A 17,102-nucleotide genomic window follows, 5' to 3' on the forward strand; every position below is an offset into this window, starting at 1 on the left:
TTAGAGATCATTTGATCTAGACTCCTGAAGATTTTTTCAATGAGGAAATTGTGGCCCAAAACAGTGAAGAGGCCAGACAGGTCTACATCATAGAGTCAGGAGAAAGCAGAAACTCAGTGTCCTGACTCTTCTTACACTTCATTATACACAGATACTGCTCCTTGCACACATGCATGCACATATACTTAAAATCTGCTTTCTACAGAGTTTAAGTTCACTCTAATGAGCTACAGACTGAAAACGAATAGGAACAACCAAAGATATGTTCATGTCCAAAGACCCAGAAATAAGCTGGAAAAAAGTAATTGGCATTGCTGGTCCCTGGAAACTGTGTGCCCCTTTCTCTCTGACACTTTCATGCCTGCAAGCAAAATTCTCTGTCACATACATGTGCAACTATCTATATCCCAGAGATCCTGAGGGCAGCCAGCTAAGGCTAAAAGGCCTCCATGACAGAGCAACTAAAGTCTTCTTCTCTATATACTCTCTGGGCTGAAACCTGAGGCTGCCCACTCTGTTCTATCCAATGCCGGTTGTAAATTATGATGATAGCTACAATTGAGTGGGTGCCAGGTCCTGGACTAGGTGATTTTCTTTTGTCCTCACAATTGCCCCTATCTGTCCACTGGGAAAACTGAGACTCAATTAGGTAAACCCATGGGTCTCACTCCCAAACCTGCTGCTGCCTGCCTGGCCATGTTCTGGTCAACCAGGAGTTGGCTCTTCTCTGATCTAAAAATGGAGAAGCAGCTATAAGGACCCCATGGAAGACCAGTTCCAGAAGCCAAGCCAAGCATACTGGTGTGCTTCCTGCCCTAGGAGTTGGAGGAGTCATGTGTAAGCTCTTGGACTCAAGACTCACATTATTGAACATCAGGATGGCCAGACACGGCCAGAACATTACAACTGAGTGCCCCAAATCTACAAAACTTTTTCTCCAAGTCCCAAAATTCTGTATTTTATGCAATCAATTTCCCTCCTTCCTATGACAGTCTCATGGGTAGCACTGTGTCTTTTTGCCTAGAAAACCTCTCCTTGCCACTCCTCTTACCAGGTGAGTGACTGGTCCCTGGTGACCTTGTGTGCATTTTACAGAAGTTGTCCTCTTCACGCTATCTTTGATTTATGGTGGCAGATTGGGAGCAACGCCATCACAGCCATAGTCATATTACTCTGGGGTGCCCCTGCTACCGAGTCTCCCACTGGGCATCGAAAATTCTCCCCTTCTGTCCATATGTTGTGCTATACCAGTGAGGGGATGCTGGTGTTCAGATGGGGATGAGTCCATATCTGCAGGTGGATGAGGCGAGGGATTTCACATGAATGATTCTCTGATTCTCACCTAGCCATGATGGCGTCTAAGCTCCCAGATCACAGCTCAGGTGGCTGAGCTGACCTTTGAACCCAAATCAGCCTGGCTCACAGCTTATCACTACCTGATGCTGCCTCCTATTTCTGGAACTTTCTCCATTTAGGAGATACTCCTGGGACACCCCTAGACATGGCCTCCCACCTTTCCCACTCCTACTTTTCATGGTGTTTGTCATTGCTCAAACTTAAGAAATACAGAAAAATAGGGGCTCACAACTCATTGTACAGGAAAGTTTAAAGCTGTGGCTTTCTGTGATCACTTGGTGTCAACAGTTATGAACCTAGGAGCAAATGTGGGCACTAAAATTAAATGACACTAGTTAAGTGTTTCGTTATAAGGTAGTCATACATGTGATCCAAAATCAGGTTGGATTTTGTTTTTGAAAATATCAAAACATTAAATGTATTCTGTAATAAAATATTGAAATTAAAAAGTCAAAATTTAACACTTTTCACTGAAATGATGGATTCCCTGGGAATCCATGGCCAGTGAAGTAAGGAATAGAGGAGAACATCACCTTTCCTTTCTCACAGATGGGTGTTGGAGGCCCCCTGGACTTCAAGATAGGAGTTTCTGTTTATGTGCGCAGGAAGAGCACGAACTCTCAGAGCTAACATTTACTGAGTGCTTACTGTGTGACAGACCGGTTAAGCTCATTATATGTCTTATTTATTTAACCCTCCCAGCAATCCCATGAGCTAGGTACTTTTTTCTTTGCTTTTACTGATGAACAAATCAAGACCTAGAGAAGTTAAATAATTCGACCAGGATTGCACAGTTAGTAGAGAAACCCTTGTCTATGGTCAAAGCTCAAGCTGCTAACCTGAACACTGTAGTTCTCTCTCCCACATGCACCCTAATGAAGAATGTCAGCACAGTCAGCCAGCCTCGGTTCTCCTCTTTCTTTTCACCCCCTCTGGTTGCTCCAGCACTGATTCTGGGCATCACATAAAAAGCCTGCGTGGGCATTCCCCATGGCACCAACTCAGCGTCAGGCCCACGACCCTGGCTTGGGAAACACTTGTTGGCTTGTTATGAAGGCGTAAATGCTTTGAACAATAGACGTGTGTGGTGTGTGTACTGCTGTTTGCTTCCATTTTTCTTATTGTTCCATTCTCCTTTTTATGGATCACTGAATACTGGCTGGAGCAAATCCAAGCAAGTTAACTCTTGTATCGACAGAAGGACAAGGAAAGCCCAAGTAGGCCCCGGCAAGCCTTCTCCAGATCCCCTGGAACCTGGTGGATTTTTGAAGAGACAAAGCTCCTACATTTCTGTTATGGGGATGAGATTTAGGGCAAAAATTATGAGAGCTAACTGATGTAGGACATACTCTCTGGCTTGAGGCGGGTGGGCTGTGTTTCTGGCTGCTTGGCTCTTTCCTCTCTTCCTTGGCAATTTCAGACAGGCACTAAAGGAGCCCAGAGATATCTCCAGCATCCACCTGAACCCCAGCTTCGGCACCCACCTCTGTCACAAAGACACCATGCAGACAGACTTGATTGAAAAAGCATATGTTCAAATCTGATCGAACTTGCTAACTTAAAGAGGCATTAACATCAGGAAATGAAAAAGAGATGAGCTGTATTAGTTTACCTTCGGGACCTCAGATAGTATATTTATATGGTCGCCATGAGGTAACAACGTGGAAGGGTTCCAAGGCTCGGCATGATCTAACCTGCAAGTCTGTTTTCTTGTTTTCCGGTCTAGAATCCTCTCCTTGCCGGGGGGGCTGCGGGGGGGCGCTGAGTGCTGTCTGGTGCTAAATGTTTCCAGCCAGGGAGCTTCTAACCTCTCTCTAGAGACACTCCTGAATAAATTAGTAACTCAGATTCTTCTCTTTCATTTCACTACCCTGCCACTGCTTACATTCTTGGTACCAAGCTAAACAAGTCTCCACTTTGGTGGTTTACACGGAAAGGTATTTACTGTTTGTTATCATGCTCCCTGAAGTCATTTCTGGGTCCTGGGTCTGTGTTTTTGGTTTCTTTAATCTCTCCTCATAAATCAGTCCCTCTGTTCCCTTCATCTTTTTATTGCCTTTCTCTGAACTCTCTCCAATTTGTCTACATATTTCTAGTGCCGGGTGTCTAAATATAATTTGCTGGATGAAAAGCCATATTTGGAGGGACCTCATCAATTCATCTCTTGCCCTGAATCTTTTCAAGGGGTCTTGGGCATAGTTCTAGATACCACTGACCTGTCTACTCCATTAATTAATAATAAATATCTACTAGAACAACCTGATAGTATTGTCATGAGATTGCCTGGCCCAGGACTCCCTTAAAGAAGAGACTATTTGTTTTCTATGTCCTCTGGGATACAGTAATTAACCAACTTGGAGGGACCCACCTCATACCTTGTACATTTTTTAATGAGTGGTGTTAAAGAACAATTTCAGGGTATTTTTCACAGGCAACCACATGCTGATGGAGAATGGTTGTTTCTAAGTTGGCCATTTAGATGGGACACACTTCCCTAGAGAGACCGTGATGTTTGTGGTTAAGCTTAACAACTAGTTCACAAAATATACTTAATAAAGTTTTAAAATGTTCACAAACTCCACTGTGGCCAACAGTAGGGTGAAAGAGGAATTCTTACATACAGGTAATAACTGTGCAAACTGACAAAACCTTTTGCCAGTTTGGCAACATGTATCCAAAAGTTTTATAAGTACATGCCCTCTGACCAATGGATAACCAATTAGGTTACTTCTAGGAAGTTATCCTTAAAAAATTGAAAAAGAGACAAAGATGCATGTACAAGATGTTTATCCAAGTATTATTTATAGCAATAGGAAAATATTGACAATAGCCTAAAATTTTTTTTAGCGTGATTGGGTAAACAGAATGGAAACAGGATACAAAGGTATATGTACAAGGATATTTAGCACAGTATTATTTACAGTAGTAGGAAAAATTGGAAATAACCTAAAAATTTAAGATAGGGTGATTGGTTAAATAGGTGGGTCTAGTTTCATATAGATTCACCCAGAATGATGCCTGTGATGGCTGGGCATGGTGGCTCATGCCTGAAATCTCAATGCTTTGGGAGGCTGAGGTGGGTGGATCACTTGATATCAGGAGTTCAAGACCTGCCTGGCCAACATGGTGAAATCTTATCTGTACTAAAAAAACCAACACACATAAAAATTAGCTGGGCATGGTGGCACATGCCTGTAATCCCAGCTACTTAGAAGGCTGAGGCAGGAGAATCACTTGAAACCGTGAGGTGGAGGTTGCAATGAGCTGAGATTGCACCACTGCACTCCAGCCTAAGTGATAGAGCGAGACTCTGTCTCAAAAAAGAAAGATGCATATGGCATATTGAGTTAAAAGAGCATCTCACAAAGGAGTGATAATGTGATTCCATTTTTATTTAGAAAAATCTCTAAGTTTATAAATATCCCAAAATATTCCCATGATGGTTGTCTCTTAAGTGGTAGGCTGAAGGTGATTGCACGTTCTACTCTGTTGTCTAATTCCAATCTGATGAGCCTGGTTACATGTAAAATTAGCAAAAACAATAACCCTTCTTCTTACTTTTTGAAACTCTAAATTAAAACCGAATCAAGGGCCCGACATGGTGGTGGCTCATGCCTATAATCCCAGCCCTTCGGGAGACTGAGGTGGGCGGACTGCTTGAGCCAGGAGTTCCAGGTTGCAATGAGCTATGACCACACCGCTGCACTCTAGACTGGGAGAGACCCTGTCTCAAAAAACAAAAATTAAAAAAAAAAAAAAAACAGAAACAGAAACAAAAAAACCTAATCAGAATGTACAGGGCTTCTACTACATGCAAAAGATAAAAAAGAGTCACTTTCCTGCCTCAGGCAAATATGCACAGCTATATGCAGTGCTATGAGAACTCACAGAAGCTGAAGAAGGAACCGTGGTCAGGCCAGGGAAGACTGTGAGGCTTTGGAGAGGAGGTCATATTTCAGTGAGAACTTGAAGGATAAGCAAAGTAGGGAGGGGCATTCTAAGTCTACCATGCCACCTCCTGAGTATCAAATTTACTTCTTACTAAAAAGAAGAAAAAACTTTCTTCCTAGCATATTGTTGGTCTATCCCTCTAGTATGAATACAGTTATAATAATTATCTCAGTAACACACAAGCATTTAATGGTTGTGTTTGTATGATTGGCAAAACAGTTAATCAATGTATATAACCAGCATTAAGCTGATTTTGCTAACAACCTATTAAAATGAAGAAAATCAGAAGATCAAAATAAACAGTTAATAGAAAATCCGTTCCAAACAGTCTCCCAATAAGGAAGTGTCCTGCTTAACCAAACATGCGGCCAGCACTGAGCAAGGCACGGAAACATTCTTACAAAGTCCCCAGACCCAGCCCTCTTCCACACTCACACCCTCACATGTGTCCAGCCTTCGTCATCATATGCACGGGGCTGCTGCCTGTTAACTGAGTGTTGATATGTTCTCTTCAGTGACATTGTGAAATATTGACTCACAGCTGATGTTCCCACCCACTTTCTAGATTCCTGGCTCTAAGACAAAACAGTCAATTGAATTCCAGATGCCAGGATGCACTCATCATCAAATGGAGGAATAATTCTCTGATGAGAGATGACATTTGTTTCTCCACAGTTGACCTGGGAAAGCAAGGGCATGCTTGTGTGTAGACATTCACTTATATTGTATGTGCTTGGGTTGTGTGCCAAGTACCAAAAGCTCTTTGCAAACTAAGTTTTTGGTTTACCCACTGAGCACTTTGCTGAACCTCTCTCAAAATATAAATAAATAAAATAAGAATAGAGAAGCCACTGGAACCCACATTACTACACTCTCCTCAGAATGTAGACTCAAGATTTGATATGTTGGTTGAAACACACACACACACACACACTGACACATACAATGACAGTTGCCCTAAAAAAAATCGAGATATGCTAGAAAAGAATTATCGTAAATTAAGGGAGACCCAATGTCTATAGATAGAAAGAGCTCAAAAAGTACCAGGAAATCACTTAAAAATGGTTAAAATGGGCCTCATGCAGTGGCTCACAGCTAATTCCAACACTTTGGGAGGCCAAGGCAAGAGAATTGCTTGAGTTCAGGAGTTTTAGACCAGCTTGGGTAACACAGTGAGACCTTGTCTTTGTAAAATTAAAAAATTAGCCAGGCATAGGCCGGGCACGGTGGCTCAAGCCTGTAATCCCAGCACTTTGGGAGGCCGAGGCGGGTGGATCACGAGGTCAAGAGATCGAGACCATCCTGGTCAACATGATGAAACCCCGTCTCTACTAAAAATACAAAAAAATTAGCTGGGCATGGTGGCACGTGCCTGTAATCCCAGCTACTCAGGAGGCTGAGGCAGGAGAATTGCCTGAACCCAGGAGGCAGAGGTTGCGGTGAGCCGAGATCACGCCATTGCACTCCAGCCTGGGTAACAAGAGCAAAACTCCATCTCAAAAAAAAAAAAAAAAAAAAAAATTAGCCAGGCATGGTGGCACATGCCTGTAGTCCCAGCTATTTGAGGGGCTGAAGCAGGAGGATCGTTTGAGCCCAGGAGTTCGAGGTTGCAGTGAGCTATGATCACACCACTGCACTCCAGGCTGGGTCGACAGAGCTAGACCCTGTCTCTTAAAAAAAAAAAAGCCCTTGGTAAGACACACTAGTGAGTAAGACTCTGTCCACTTTATCCTCTACACTATCACCAGAGATGGAGAAAGAGTTCTTCTAAGGTATAAGGTGACTCTTAATGCCACATAATACCACAGGATATGTGCAGCAGTTATCCCCATCCCATTCCTGGTCCTTTTTCATCCTAAAGCCTTATCTCTCCCCTGAACTTTGCCTTGTCCTTCAACTCCACCCATCTCTCATTACTTGCTTTAGATGAGCCCAAGGATGATGCCGATTTGTAGGTATCAGGGACAGGGGTGAGTTTGAGGGATGGAGTGGACTGAAGAAAATAGTGCAGTGACATTCCAGAAGTCTCTAGAGAAGATATAGAAATCCAGGTGGGGATCTAGTTGAAACTGAGGAACTTGTATTATATATTTATTTGGGGTAATATTGGGTGGGTTGATGGAGATTAGGGAACTTGTGATGAAGTTGCCTACCAAGTACATTGTTTTTACTTTAAAGATGTATTTTAAATGGTGTGGGTTAGGGTTGATGAAATTGTAGAGAGTTCTATTCCATCAAGCTGTTTCGGCCCATGTTAGCTTCCTGCTGACTCCTAGGTGTCTCATCACTCAGTTCAGGCACTACTTTCTTTTTTTTTTTTTTGAGATGGAGTCTCACTCTGTCGCCCAGGCTGAAGTGCAGTGGCACAATCTTAGCTCACTGCAACCTCCAGGCACTACTTTCTCTTGAGGTTTTTCTCTGACTCCAAGTCTCAATTACATGCCCCTCTTCTGCACTCCCACAACACTTCAGGTATACCTTGACCTAAGAACTGATTACAGTCCACTCTTACTATCTTTGTCCACCCTGACACTAGACTGCAGCTGCTTCAGGACGAGGAATGTCTTTCATTATGCATCCTGAGCACCAAGCACTGTGTCTGGTAAGTGACAAGTGCTCACTAGTTATTTTTAAACAAATAATACAGTGACTAAGCAAAGAATTTATACTATAGGTAATTCATCTCAAAAACACGAGTAGATACATAGGGATAATTAGTCTGCTCTTCCACACCTCCAGAAACCCTGATGATTAAGCCAGAAGAAACAAACTTTTTATATAGTAAGTTAGAGCAAACCCACATGTGAATCAGTCACTGAATGAATTAATAAAGTAACAAGTTAATCTAAAACAAGGCTCAGGTAAAATGTGAGACAAAACAAAGCAAAATATATTACTTTAATTCCCTAGAGCTGAAGCACATACCAGGCAGCAACATCATAGTCTCAAAATCTAAGAAAGATCAGGCCAGGATTTGCCAGTCCCCATTGAATAATAGTGGCTCCAATAACAGACTGTGGAAGCATCTGATGTTCTTCTCCATGGACCCCTGAATATCCTTCTTTCTCATGTTTTCTCCAGGGCAGCAATAGAGCCACTGTTATTTTTTGTCTCTTGTAACTAAATTGAACTCTAATGTATACAGCTTCCTAAAGGAAATTAGTTTTGAACAATGAGCAGGAGTTGGCCAAGCACAGAAAAGTAGATAGGGTGTTATGGAAGCATAAACAATTTGAGCACAGGTTTGGAGGTGTGACTCTGCATGGTGAATACATGGAACCATGGATTTGGAAAAGTCCAGTATCCACTGCAAGGCAGAGAAGAGCAGGATATGAGCCTGGAAGACACAAGGAAAACTAAGCCTGAGATAATATTGTACGCCACACAGCAGGCCTGAATTTTTATCATGATTAGGATGGGAAGCTATACACAGTTCTTAGACAGGGAATGACAGACTCAGATTTGCATATAGAAAGATCACTCAGGAGGCCAGACACGGTGGCTCATGCCTGTAATCCCAGCACTTTGGGAGGCCAAGGCAGGTGGATCAGGAGGTCAGGAGTTCAAGACCAACCTGATCAATATGGTGAAGCCTGTTGCTACTAAAAATACAAAAATGAGCCATGCATGGTGGCACACGCCTATAGTCCCAGGTACTCAGGAGGCTGACACAGGAGAATTGCTTGAACACAGGAGGCAGAGGTTACACTGAACCAAGATCATGCCACTGCACTCCAGCCTGGCTACAGAGTGAGACTCCATCTAGAAAGCAAGAGAGAGAGAGAGAGACTGACTCTGGAAATAGAGAAGGGAGTGAAAGGCAAGCTGGAGTTAGATAAGTTACTGCTGCAATAGTCCAGACAGGGCCCTGAAACTCACCTGCACCCTTGGAGCCACATAAAATAAGTCTATCCCTAGAAGTCAGAGATAGCAGGACGTCTTGTACTAAGTTATTATGAAGAATTCATATGCCAGCTCCAGTCCTTTATTTGGACTGGAAAGGATAGAATATAAAGAATAGTGTGTCTCAGAAGTGTCTGGTCTGGATAGGTCCCAGCCATCAGACTTGCCTCTGACTCATGAAGCCATAACCGAACAAAAATAATCAATTTCTAGACCTTTGTCTCATTCTAGACCTGTGTCAAGAATCACTTCAACCTGGGTCTACCTTGCCCTTGGTTCTAGGGCCCCTGATGTGGTCTGACAGTCAGCCCTCTAAACTCATGCCCACTCTCTGATACTTACCTCTGGCCAGCCACTGCCCCATTTCTTTGTTTTCCTTTGCAGCAAAACCTCTCCCAAAACTTTTCAGTACTAGCTGTCTGCATTACGTTTCCTTCCATTCTGTCTTAAATCCACCCAACGTGTACACAGAAACTGTTTTCCTCAAGATCATAAATGACACACATGATGACATATACGATTCATTCTCAGTTATCCAATGTGACTTACTTTTTTCTTTTTGGAGACATAATCTCACTATGGTACTTAGGCTGGCCTTGAACTCCAGGGCCCAAGTGATCCTCCTGCCTCAGCCTCCCTAGTAGCTGGGACTACAGGCACATGACACCATACCCCTAATCAGTAGCATTTGACACACCTCCTTTTTGATAAACTGTCTTCATTTGCCTTCCAGGATCCACAACTTTCCGTTTCCTCCTATTTGCCTGATTACTCTTCTGCCTCCTTTGCTGGTTCCTCCTCTTCCTCTCTACCTCTTAAATATTGCAGTGTCCCAGGCCCTGTCCTTAGCCTTCTCCATCTACACAAGGGTTTCTCAACTTTGACACTACTGACTTTTTGGCCAGATAATTCTTTGTTGTTGGGAGCTGTCCTGTACATTATAGGATATATAGAGCAGCATCCCTGCTCTTCAACCACTAGGTCTCAGTAGCAACCACTCCCCACAACCAAAAATGTTTTGACATTGTCAAATACCCTAGGGGAAGCATCTCTGGTTGAGAACCAATGCTCTTGGTCTATAGGAAATTCTCCTTATTACGAGTGTTTTAGACCTTAGTGATCTCTTCCAGTCTGAGATTTTAAATACCATCTATATGCCAATGATTCCCAAATTTGCATATCCAGTCCAGACCTCTCTCCTGAACTCCAAATGGACAAGAATATTCAAATTCCCATTCAAACATTTTGTTTCAACATCTAGTGGAGAACCCAAACTCAATATGCAATCTTCCCCATCTCAGTTGAAGGTAACACCACTCTTCCAGTTGCTCAGACTAAAAGTCTTAGAATCGGCCCTGACTTCTCTTTCTTTCACATCCTGCATCCTGCCAAGAAATCCTATTAACCCTACCTTGAAAACACATCTAGAATCTCACCACTTCTCACCACTGCTACTACCCCAATCCGAGTCATCGTGGTCTCACAGCTGGGTTACTGCAGCAGCCTCCTAACTGGTCTCTCTTGATATATCATTGTGCTTCCACTCTTTGCTCTCTGCAAAGCAGCCAGGGTGAGCCTTTTAAAATATGTCAGATAATTCCACTTCTTGCTCAAAACTGTGTCTTCTTATCTTATTTAGAGAAAACTCAAAGTCCACACAAGTCCCTACAAGTCCCTTGTCACTTTTCTGACCTAATAAACTGCTATGCTTAGTTATCATCAACTGAGATGAAAAAGCTGAGGGGGGCAGGTTTGGAAGGAAGATAGGAGTTGATGTTTGGATGTTCTTACGTTTGAAACTCGGGGTTCTGGACTGAAGCACATCTGGGACTTGTTGGCATAAAGATGGTATTTAAGGACATGAACCTGGAGCAGGTCACCAAGGGAGTAGATGCAGATAAAGATGAGCTGGGGCTGAGCCCCAAGGTACTTCAATATTAAGCGGATGGGAAGAAAGCAGAAACCAGTGATAAAAACTTCAGCTGAATTAAATGTAATGGAGTTTAACTGAGCAATGAATGGTTTGTGAACCAGGCAGCCTTCAGAGGCAGAACTGGCTCTGAGATTCCAGTGCAGCTACGTGGGGGAAGAAGATTTATGGACAGAAAAAGGAAAGTGACATACAGAAAACGGAAGTGATACAAGAACAGTTGGACTGGTTACCGCTGTGCATTTGCCTTATTTGAACACGGTGCGAACAGTTGGCTACATCTGATTGGCCAAGACTCGGTGATTGGCACAAGTGTAGGATATGGGTCTCTTTACACCTCCACTTGCTACAGGTCAGAAGGTACAGAGAAACCTTTACACCAAACTCAAAATACGTAAGGAGGCAGCTTTAGGCTAAACTTGATTTAACACCAGCAAAGAAGATTGAAAAGCAGGGATCGATGAGGTGGAAGGAAAACCAAGTATATGTCATGTCCTATTACCTGAGTAAAAACAGTCTATCAACAAACCAAAATCTCAGTCAAAGTTTTCCTCAAATTCTACATTCCTCTTAGAGACTTTTCCGGGAAATGTATAATCAAACTATTTGCATTCCAAATGCAGCAGGCAACATAAATATCTCTTTCATCACTGCACTTTATTGCCCATTAATTTATCATGGGTTCAGATTCTCATCTTCATTTAATGTCTATTTTCCTACTTATGATGGTCACAACTCAATTAAACAAACTGGAAGCTTGGGTATAATATAAATAGGGCATATATATGTAGAAATGTCAAACCGACACATGTGACTAACATCTGAAATATAGTAATTACATTGTCTAATGACATTTATCTTGCCATTTATCAAAACGTGTAGGTCAGGACCAAAACTTGGGGGAAATATTTCTGACTCTAGATTTCATCATAACAAACCCCTTTAAACAATAATAGCTAATATTTAATTATAAATCTAGTATTTTGTCAGACAATATATTAATTATTCCATTAACTTCAAGGGTTTTGCCCAACACTTACTGAGTTCTTGGAACCACTTGACTTATTTCTTCCAGTGATATAGATTAGCATTTAGCTGGCCAGTGTGACATTCATGGGTTATTGTAGCAAGGCATACACAAAACCAGACTTGGAACCAGTCAACGTCTTTGTAAGAAAAGAGATGGGTGATGTAGTTCTAGCTCATAACAGATAAATGGTTTCTCAGAAACGTTTAGTCCCCCATAAAACCGAGGCTGCCTCTTCTTTGTTTCTGATCACCCTTTAAATCAGAAGAAGCTTCTAGAGTTTATTCCAAAAAGGTCTTTAAGGCCATATTTCCTTCAAACAATAATTGAGCTCCAGGAACTATCAGCAGTGGAAGATGGCACATGCTTTCATATTTCCTATTTCTGATTTCCCCGATACACACGATTATTCTGCAAACTCCTTGAGCATAATCACATACCTATGTGTACTATGTTTTACTAAGAGTGTGGAAATAAGTCACCATTTGAAAAAATAAATTTATAAAGTACCATTTTTATAACATGATAAATAGAATCCTAAATTCAAGCTAAATTTCACTCATATTCCTTGGTACTGACTCAGAGTCCATAAAAATGAGTCAGATGCATCTAAAGTTCTTGTAGAACAAACAAGCACAAGCAGTCATGTTTTAGCAATTAGGGTGAAGTCAGAGCAGGCATACGTTTCAAATCTGTGAAGGGCAGGCCCCTCAGAGTCCACTAAGACAAGAAATAAGCAAAGGGTAGGCTAATTGTCATAACTCCTAGCTAAGTGGCAGGTATGACTGCGAAGTACTCAATAGCCACTAATTGAATTAAAGGATGAACAAAGACCTAGATTTGTGGTGAAAATTTTCGTTTAAATACTACAGGATACATTGAACTAAAGAGTTTCGGCACAGCAAAGGAAACTACCAACAGAGTAAACAGACAGCCTACAGAATGGGAGAACATTTCTGCAGATTATGCATCTGACAAAGGTCTAATATCCAGCATCTATAAAGAACTTAAAAAAATTTACAAGAAAAAAACAACCCTATTAAAAAGTGAACAAAGGGCATAGACACTTTTCAGAAGAAGATATTTATGCTGCCAACAATCAAAACCACAATGAGATACCATTTTACACTAGTCAGAATGGCTATTAATAAAAGGTCAAAAAATAACAGATGCTGGTAAGGTTGTGGAGAAAGAGGAACCCTTATACACTGTTGTTGGGAGTGTAAATTAGTTCGACCATTGTGGAAAACAGTGTGGCAATTCCTCAAAGACCTAAAAATAGAAATACCATTTGACGAAATAATTTGTACAACAAATCCCCATGGCACAGGTGTACCTATATAACAAACCTGTACATGTACCCCTGAACTTAAAATAAAGGTTAAATAAATAAAGTACAGGATGGATCTCAGCTACTCAGAAGGCTGAGACAGGAGGATGACTTGAGCCCAGGAGTTTGACACCAGCTTGGGCAATATAATGAGACCCCATCTTAAAAAATTAAATTAGGCAGGCATGGTGGCTCACACCTGTAATCCCAGCATTTTGGGAGGCCAAGGCAGGTGGATCACCTGAGGTCAGGAGTTCAAGACCAGAATGACCAACGTGGTGAAACCCCACCTCTACTAAAAATACCAAAAATTACCCATGCATGGTGGCACTCACCTGTAATCCCAGCTACTTGGGAGGCTGAGGCAGGACAATCACTTGAACCCAGAAGGCAGAGGTCGCAGTGAGCCAAAATCACACCATTGCACTCCAGCCTGGGTGACAAGAGTGAAACTCTATCTCAAAAAATTATAATTTTTTTTTTCTCTGCCTGTTTGATCAGGTCTTTATTCAAAAGAAGCTGTCCAAAATGATTTGACCTTTACGGAATAATCAAATTTAAGAGTTTATACAGCAGGCTTCTTTTCCTCTGTAGGGGGTTTCTTTTCTGCTGGCTTCTTTTCAGGGGCTGGTTTCTTGGTAGCTACTGCCTTTTTTCCTACTGGAGGTTTCTTCTGCTTCTTAACACCAACAGCAGCCTTCTTTCCTTTCTTACTTACTACAACAGGCTTCTTGCCTGCAACCCCCTTCTCATCTGATTTGCCTGCAACCCCCTTCTCATCTGATTTGGCTTCTAGTGCTGCTGCTGCTGCTGCGGCCGCCTTATCCACCCGGCGCTTGTGATTCCTGGCCTGGCGGAGAATGGTGTTCCGGCGCATGGTCTTCGCGTATGGGTTTAGCTTCAACATGATTCTCAGGTTTTTCAGTGGGTTCTTCTTTAGGACTCTGCGATGAATCTTCTTGCGTGGTGCTCGAAGGGCTCTTTGGATCTCTGGGCTTTTCAAGATTCTGCTGAGATCTGTATTGATCATCTTGTGCATGGGGAGATTGTAGTTACTCTTGAGGGAAGCAGCTTTACGCCAAGTGCCATACAATTCATCTAACTTCCGGAAAGCACTTTCAGTCCAAATGCAGAAACGTCCCACATGCCCACCGGGAGCAAGCTTCAAAATGTTCAGTTGGCTTACATTAAGCAGAGTAATTCCAGGGATGTTTCTGAAGGCCTTGATGATACCATTATCCTCATTGTAGATGATGCAGGGGCCTCTGCGCTGGATACGGCGACGATTTCTCATTTTGCCCTTGCTAGCTCTCATTCGCTGAGAGGCATAGACCTTTTCGATATCATTCCAGGCTTTAAGTTTCTTAAGAATCAAAACAGCCTCCTTGGTCTTCTTGTAGCCTTCTACTTTATCTTCGACTACCAAAGGAAGTTCAGGAACTTCCTCAACACGATGACCTTTAGACATGACCAGTGCTGGTAAGGCTGAGGCAGCCAGGGCAGAACAGATGGCATATCGTTTTTGGGTTGTGTTCACTCTACGATGCCAACGGCGCCAGGTTTTGGTTGGTGCAAACATTCGGCCTCCATGACACATATTTCCAAAAGCACCCTGGCCAGAACGGTGAGTCCCACCACCTCGAACTCTGGGAATTCGAGCTACAGCTCTGCCAGTACCCCAAGACTCAGCACTAGTCTGATGGCCTGCTAATTCACTGACGGCATGGGGCTGTCTGTTGTTTTTGCGCAAGTTGGTGTGAACAAAGTTCACAATATCTGGTCGAATAGGAGCCTTGAATACAGCAGGCAAAGTGACATTTTTGCCAGATGACTCTCCCTTTTCGGAGTACACCAATATCAGTGGGCGAGCACACGCCATGGCGTAGAGAAGAGACAGCCACGCTCCTCAAACAAATTATAATTTAATTAAATTTAAATTTTAAAAGAAGCAGTACACAGCCAGGCACAGTGGCTCAAACCTGTAATCTTAGCACTTTGGGAGGCTGAGGCAGGCAGATTGCTTAAGCTCAGGAGTCCCAGACCAGCCTGGGCAACATGGAGAAACCCTGGGTCTATAAAAAATCATTTAAATGAGCTGGGTGTGGTGGCACATGCCTGTGGTCCCAGCTACTTGTGGGGCCAAAGCTGGAGGATGGCTTGACCCTGGGAGGCAGAGATTGCAGTGAGCCAGGATGGCACCACTGCACTTTAACCTGGATGACAAAGTGAGACCCTGTCCCCCAAAAAATAAAAATAAGCAGTACACAATGGAAAAAAAAACTTGTTTGACACTGATCCTGAGAAAAAAGACTTGGGAATTTAAATCTACCTCAACCTCAAATGAACCAGCATTGTTATAGTGTATAAAAAATTAACATAATCTTATTAGATGGAAGCTTCCAGATGGAACGCAGTAATTGTCCCTGTATTTTGCATGAACTGAACCTCATCTGGAATGTTACATCTCATTCCAGGAAAAGACACGGTAAGAACACTGACAATCCCAACTGTCTCCAGAAGATGCTCTAGATTCCTTAGCACCAGGGATTTGGCCCTAACTGTTCAATAAATAAGGACTGAATTGTCCCGAATCAATCCTTCATCCTTCCTTCTTATCTCCTGAATTAACAAGGCGTCTGGAAATCCTGAGAAATGATTAAGGGAAGTTGAAGGGAGGCAGACTGTGGCTTAATATAGAATACACTTTCTAAGAGAGCTGCCCCACACTGAAATGAAATGCCCACCCAAGTAGAAATCCTAGTCAGGGTCTACAGAAAGGATCTCCATAGCCAACTCAGGACACTGTAGGGCTGGCCTTCCTCCTTCCCCAATGTGAACCCCTACTCTATATGCTGGGGAATTCCTCGGAAGGTGACTTCACTGACCTGAGGAATTCCTTAGCATATAGAATAGGGGTTCCCATTGGGGAGGGGTGCTGGGCTTCAGCTGCAGCTTTACCATTTGTGCAGCCAAGGATAGTGCATGGTGGGACTTGTTATGACAGAGTGACCAGCACTGGACACAGGTAGTGTATATGCCCTAAACCAGACAGAACATTTATTTTCCCTTACTTACAATAAGTCACTCTACCTGTTTTAAAAGGAAGCTGGGCCAGGCATGGTGGTTCACGTCTGTAATCCCAGCACTTTTGGAGGCCAACGTAGTGGATTACCTGTGGTCAGGAGTTTGAGATCAGCCTGGCAAACGTGGTGAAACCCTCTCTCTACTAAAAACACAAAAATTAGCAGGGCATGGTGGTGCACGCCTGTAATCCCAGCTAGAGGCAGGAGAATCTCTTGAACCTGGGAGAATGAGGTTGCAGTGAGCCGAGATTGCGCCATTGCACTCCAGCTTCCCCTCCCCCTCCCCCTCCCCCTCCCCCTCCCCCTCCCCCTCCCCCTCCCCCTCCCCCTCCCTCTCCCCCTCCCCCTCCTCCTCCTCCTCCTCCTCCTCTTCTTCTTTTTCTTTTTTCTGAGACTGAGTTTCGCTCTTGCTACCCAGGCTGGAGTGCAATGGCGCAATCCCGGCTCACCGCAACCTCCACCTCCTGGGTTCAGGCAATTCTCCTGCCTCAGCCTCCCAAGTAGCTGGGATTACAGGCACGC

At 43.1% G+C, this 17,102-nt stretch overlaps 1 protein-coding gene across 1 annotated transcript; it reads right to left on the minus strand.

Annotated features, from left to right (window-relative positions):
- Positions 1-14,062: 14,062 nt before the first annotated feature.
- Positions 14,063-15,398, minus strand: LOC100408305 (large ribosomal subunit protein uL4). Its single transcript, XM_035258574.3, has one exon. The coding sequence runs from the start codon at positions 15,374-15,376 to the stop codon at positions 14,063-14,065; it is 1,314 nt and encodes a 437-aa protein (XP_035114465.2). The 5' UTR covers positions 15,377-15,398.
- Between the last annotated feature and the right edge of the window lie 1,704 nt (positions 15,399-17,102).

The sequence above is a fragment of the Callithrix jacchus genome, chromosome 9 (assembly GCF_049354715.1).
Source record: "Callithrix jacchus isolate 240 chromosome 9, calJac240_pri, whole genome shotgun sequence".
Taxonomy (NCBI): domain Eukaryota; kingdom Metazoa; phylum Chordata; class Mammalia; order Primates; family Cebidae; genus Callithrix; species Callithrix jacchus.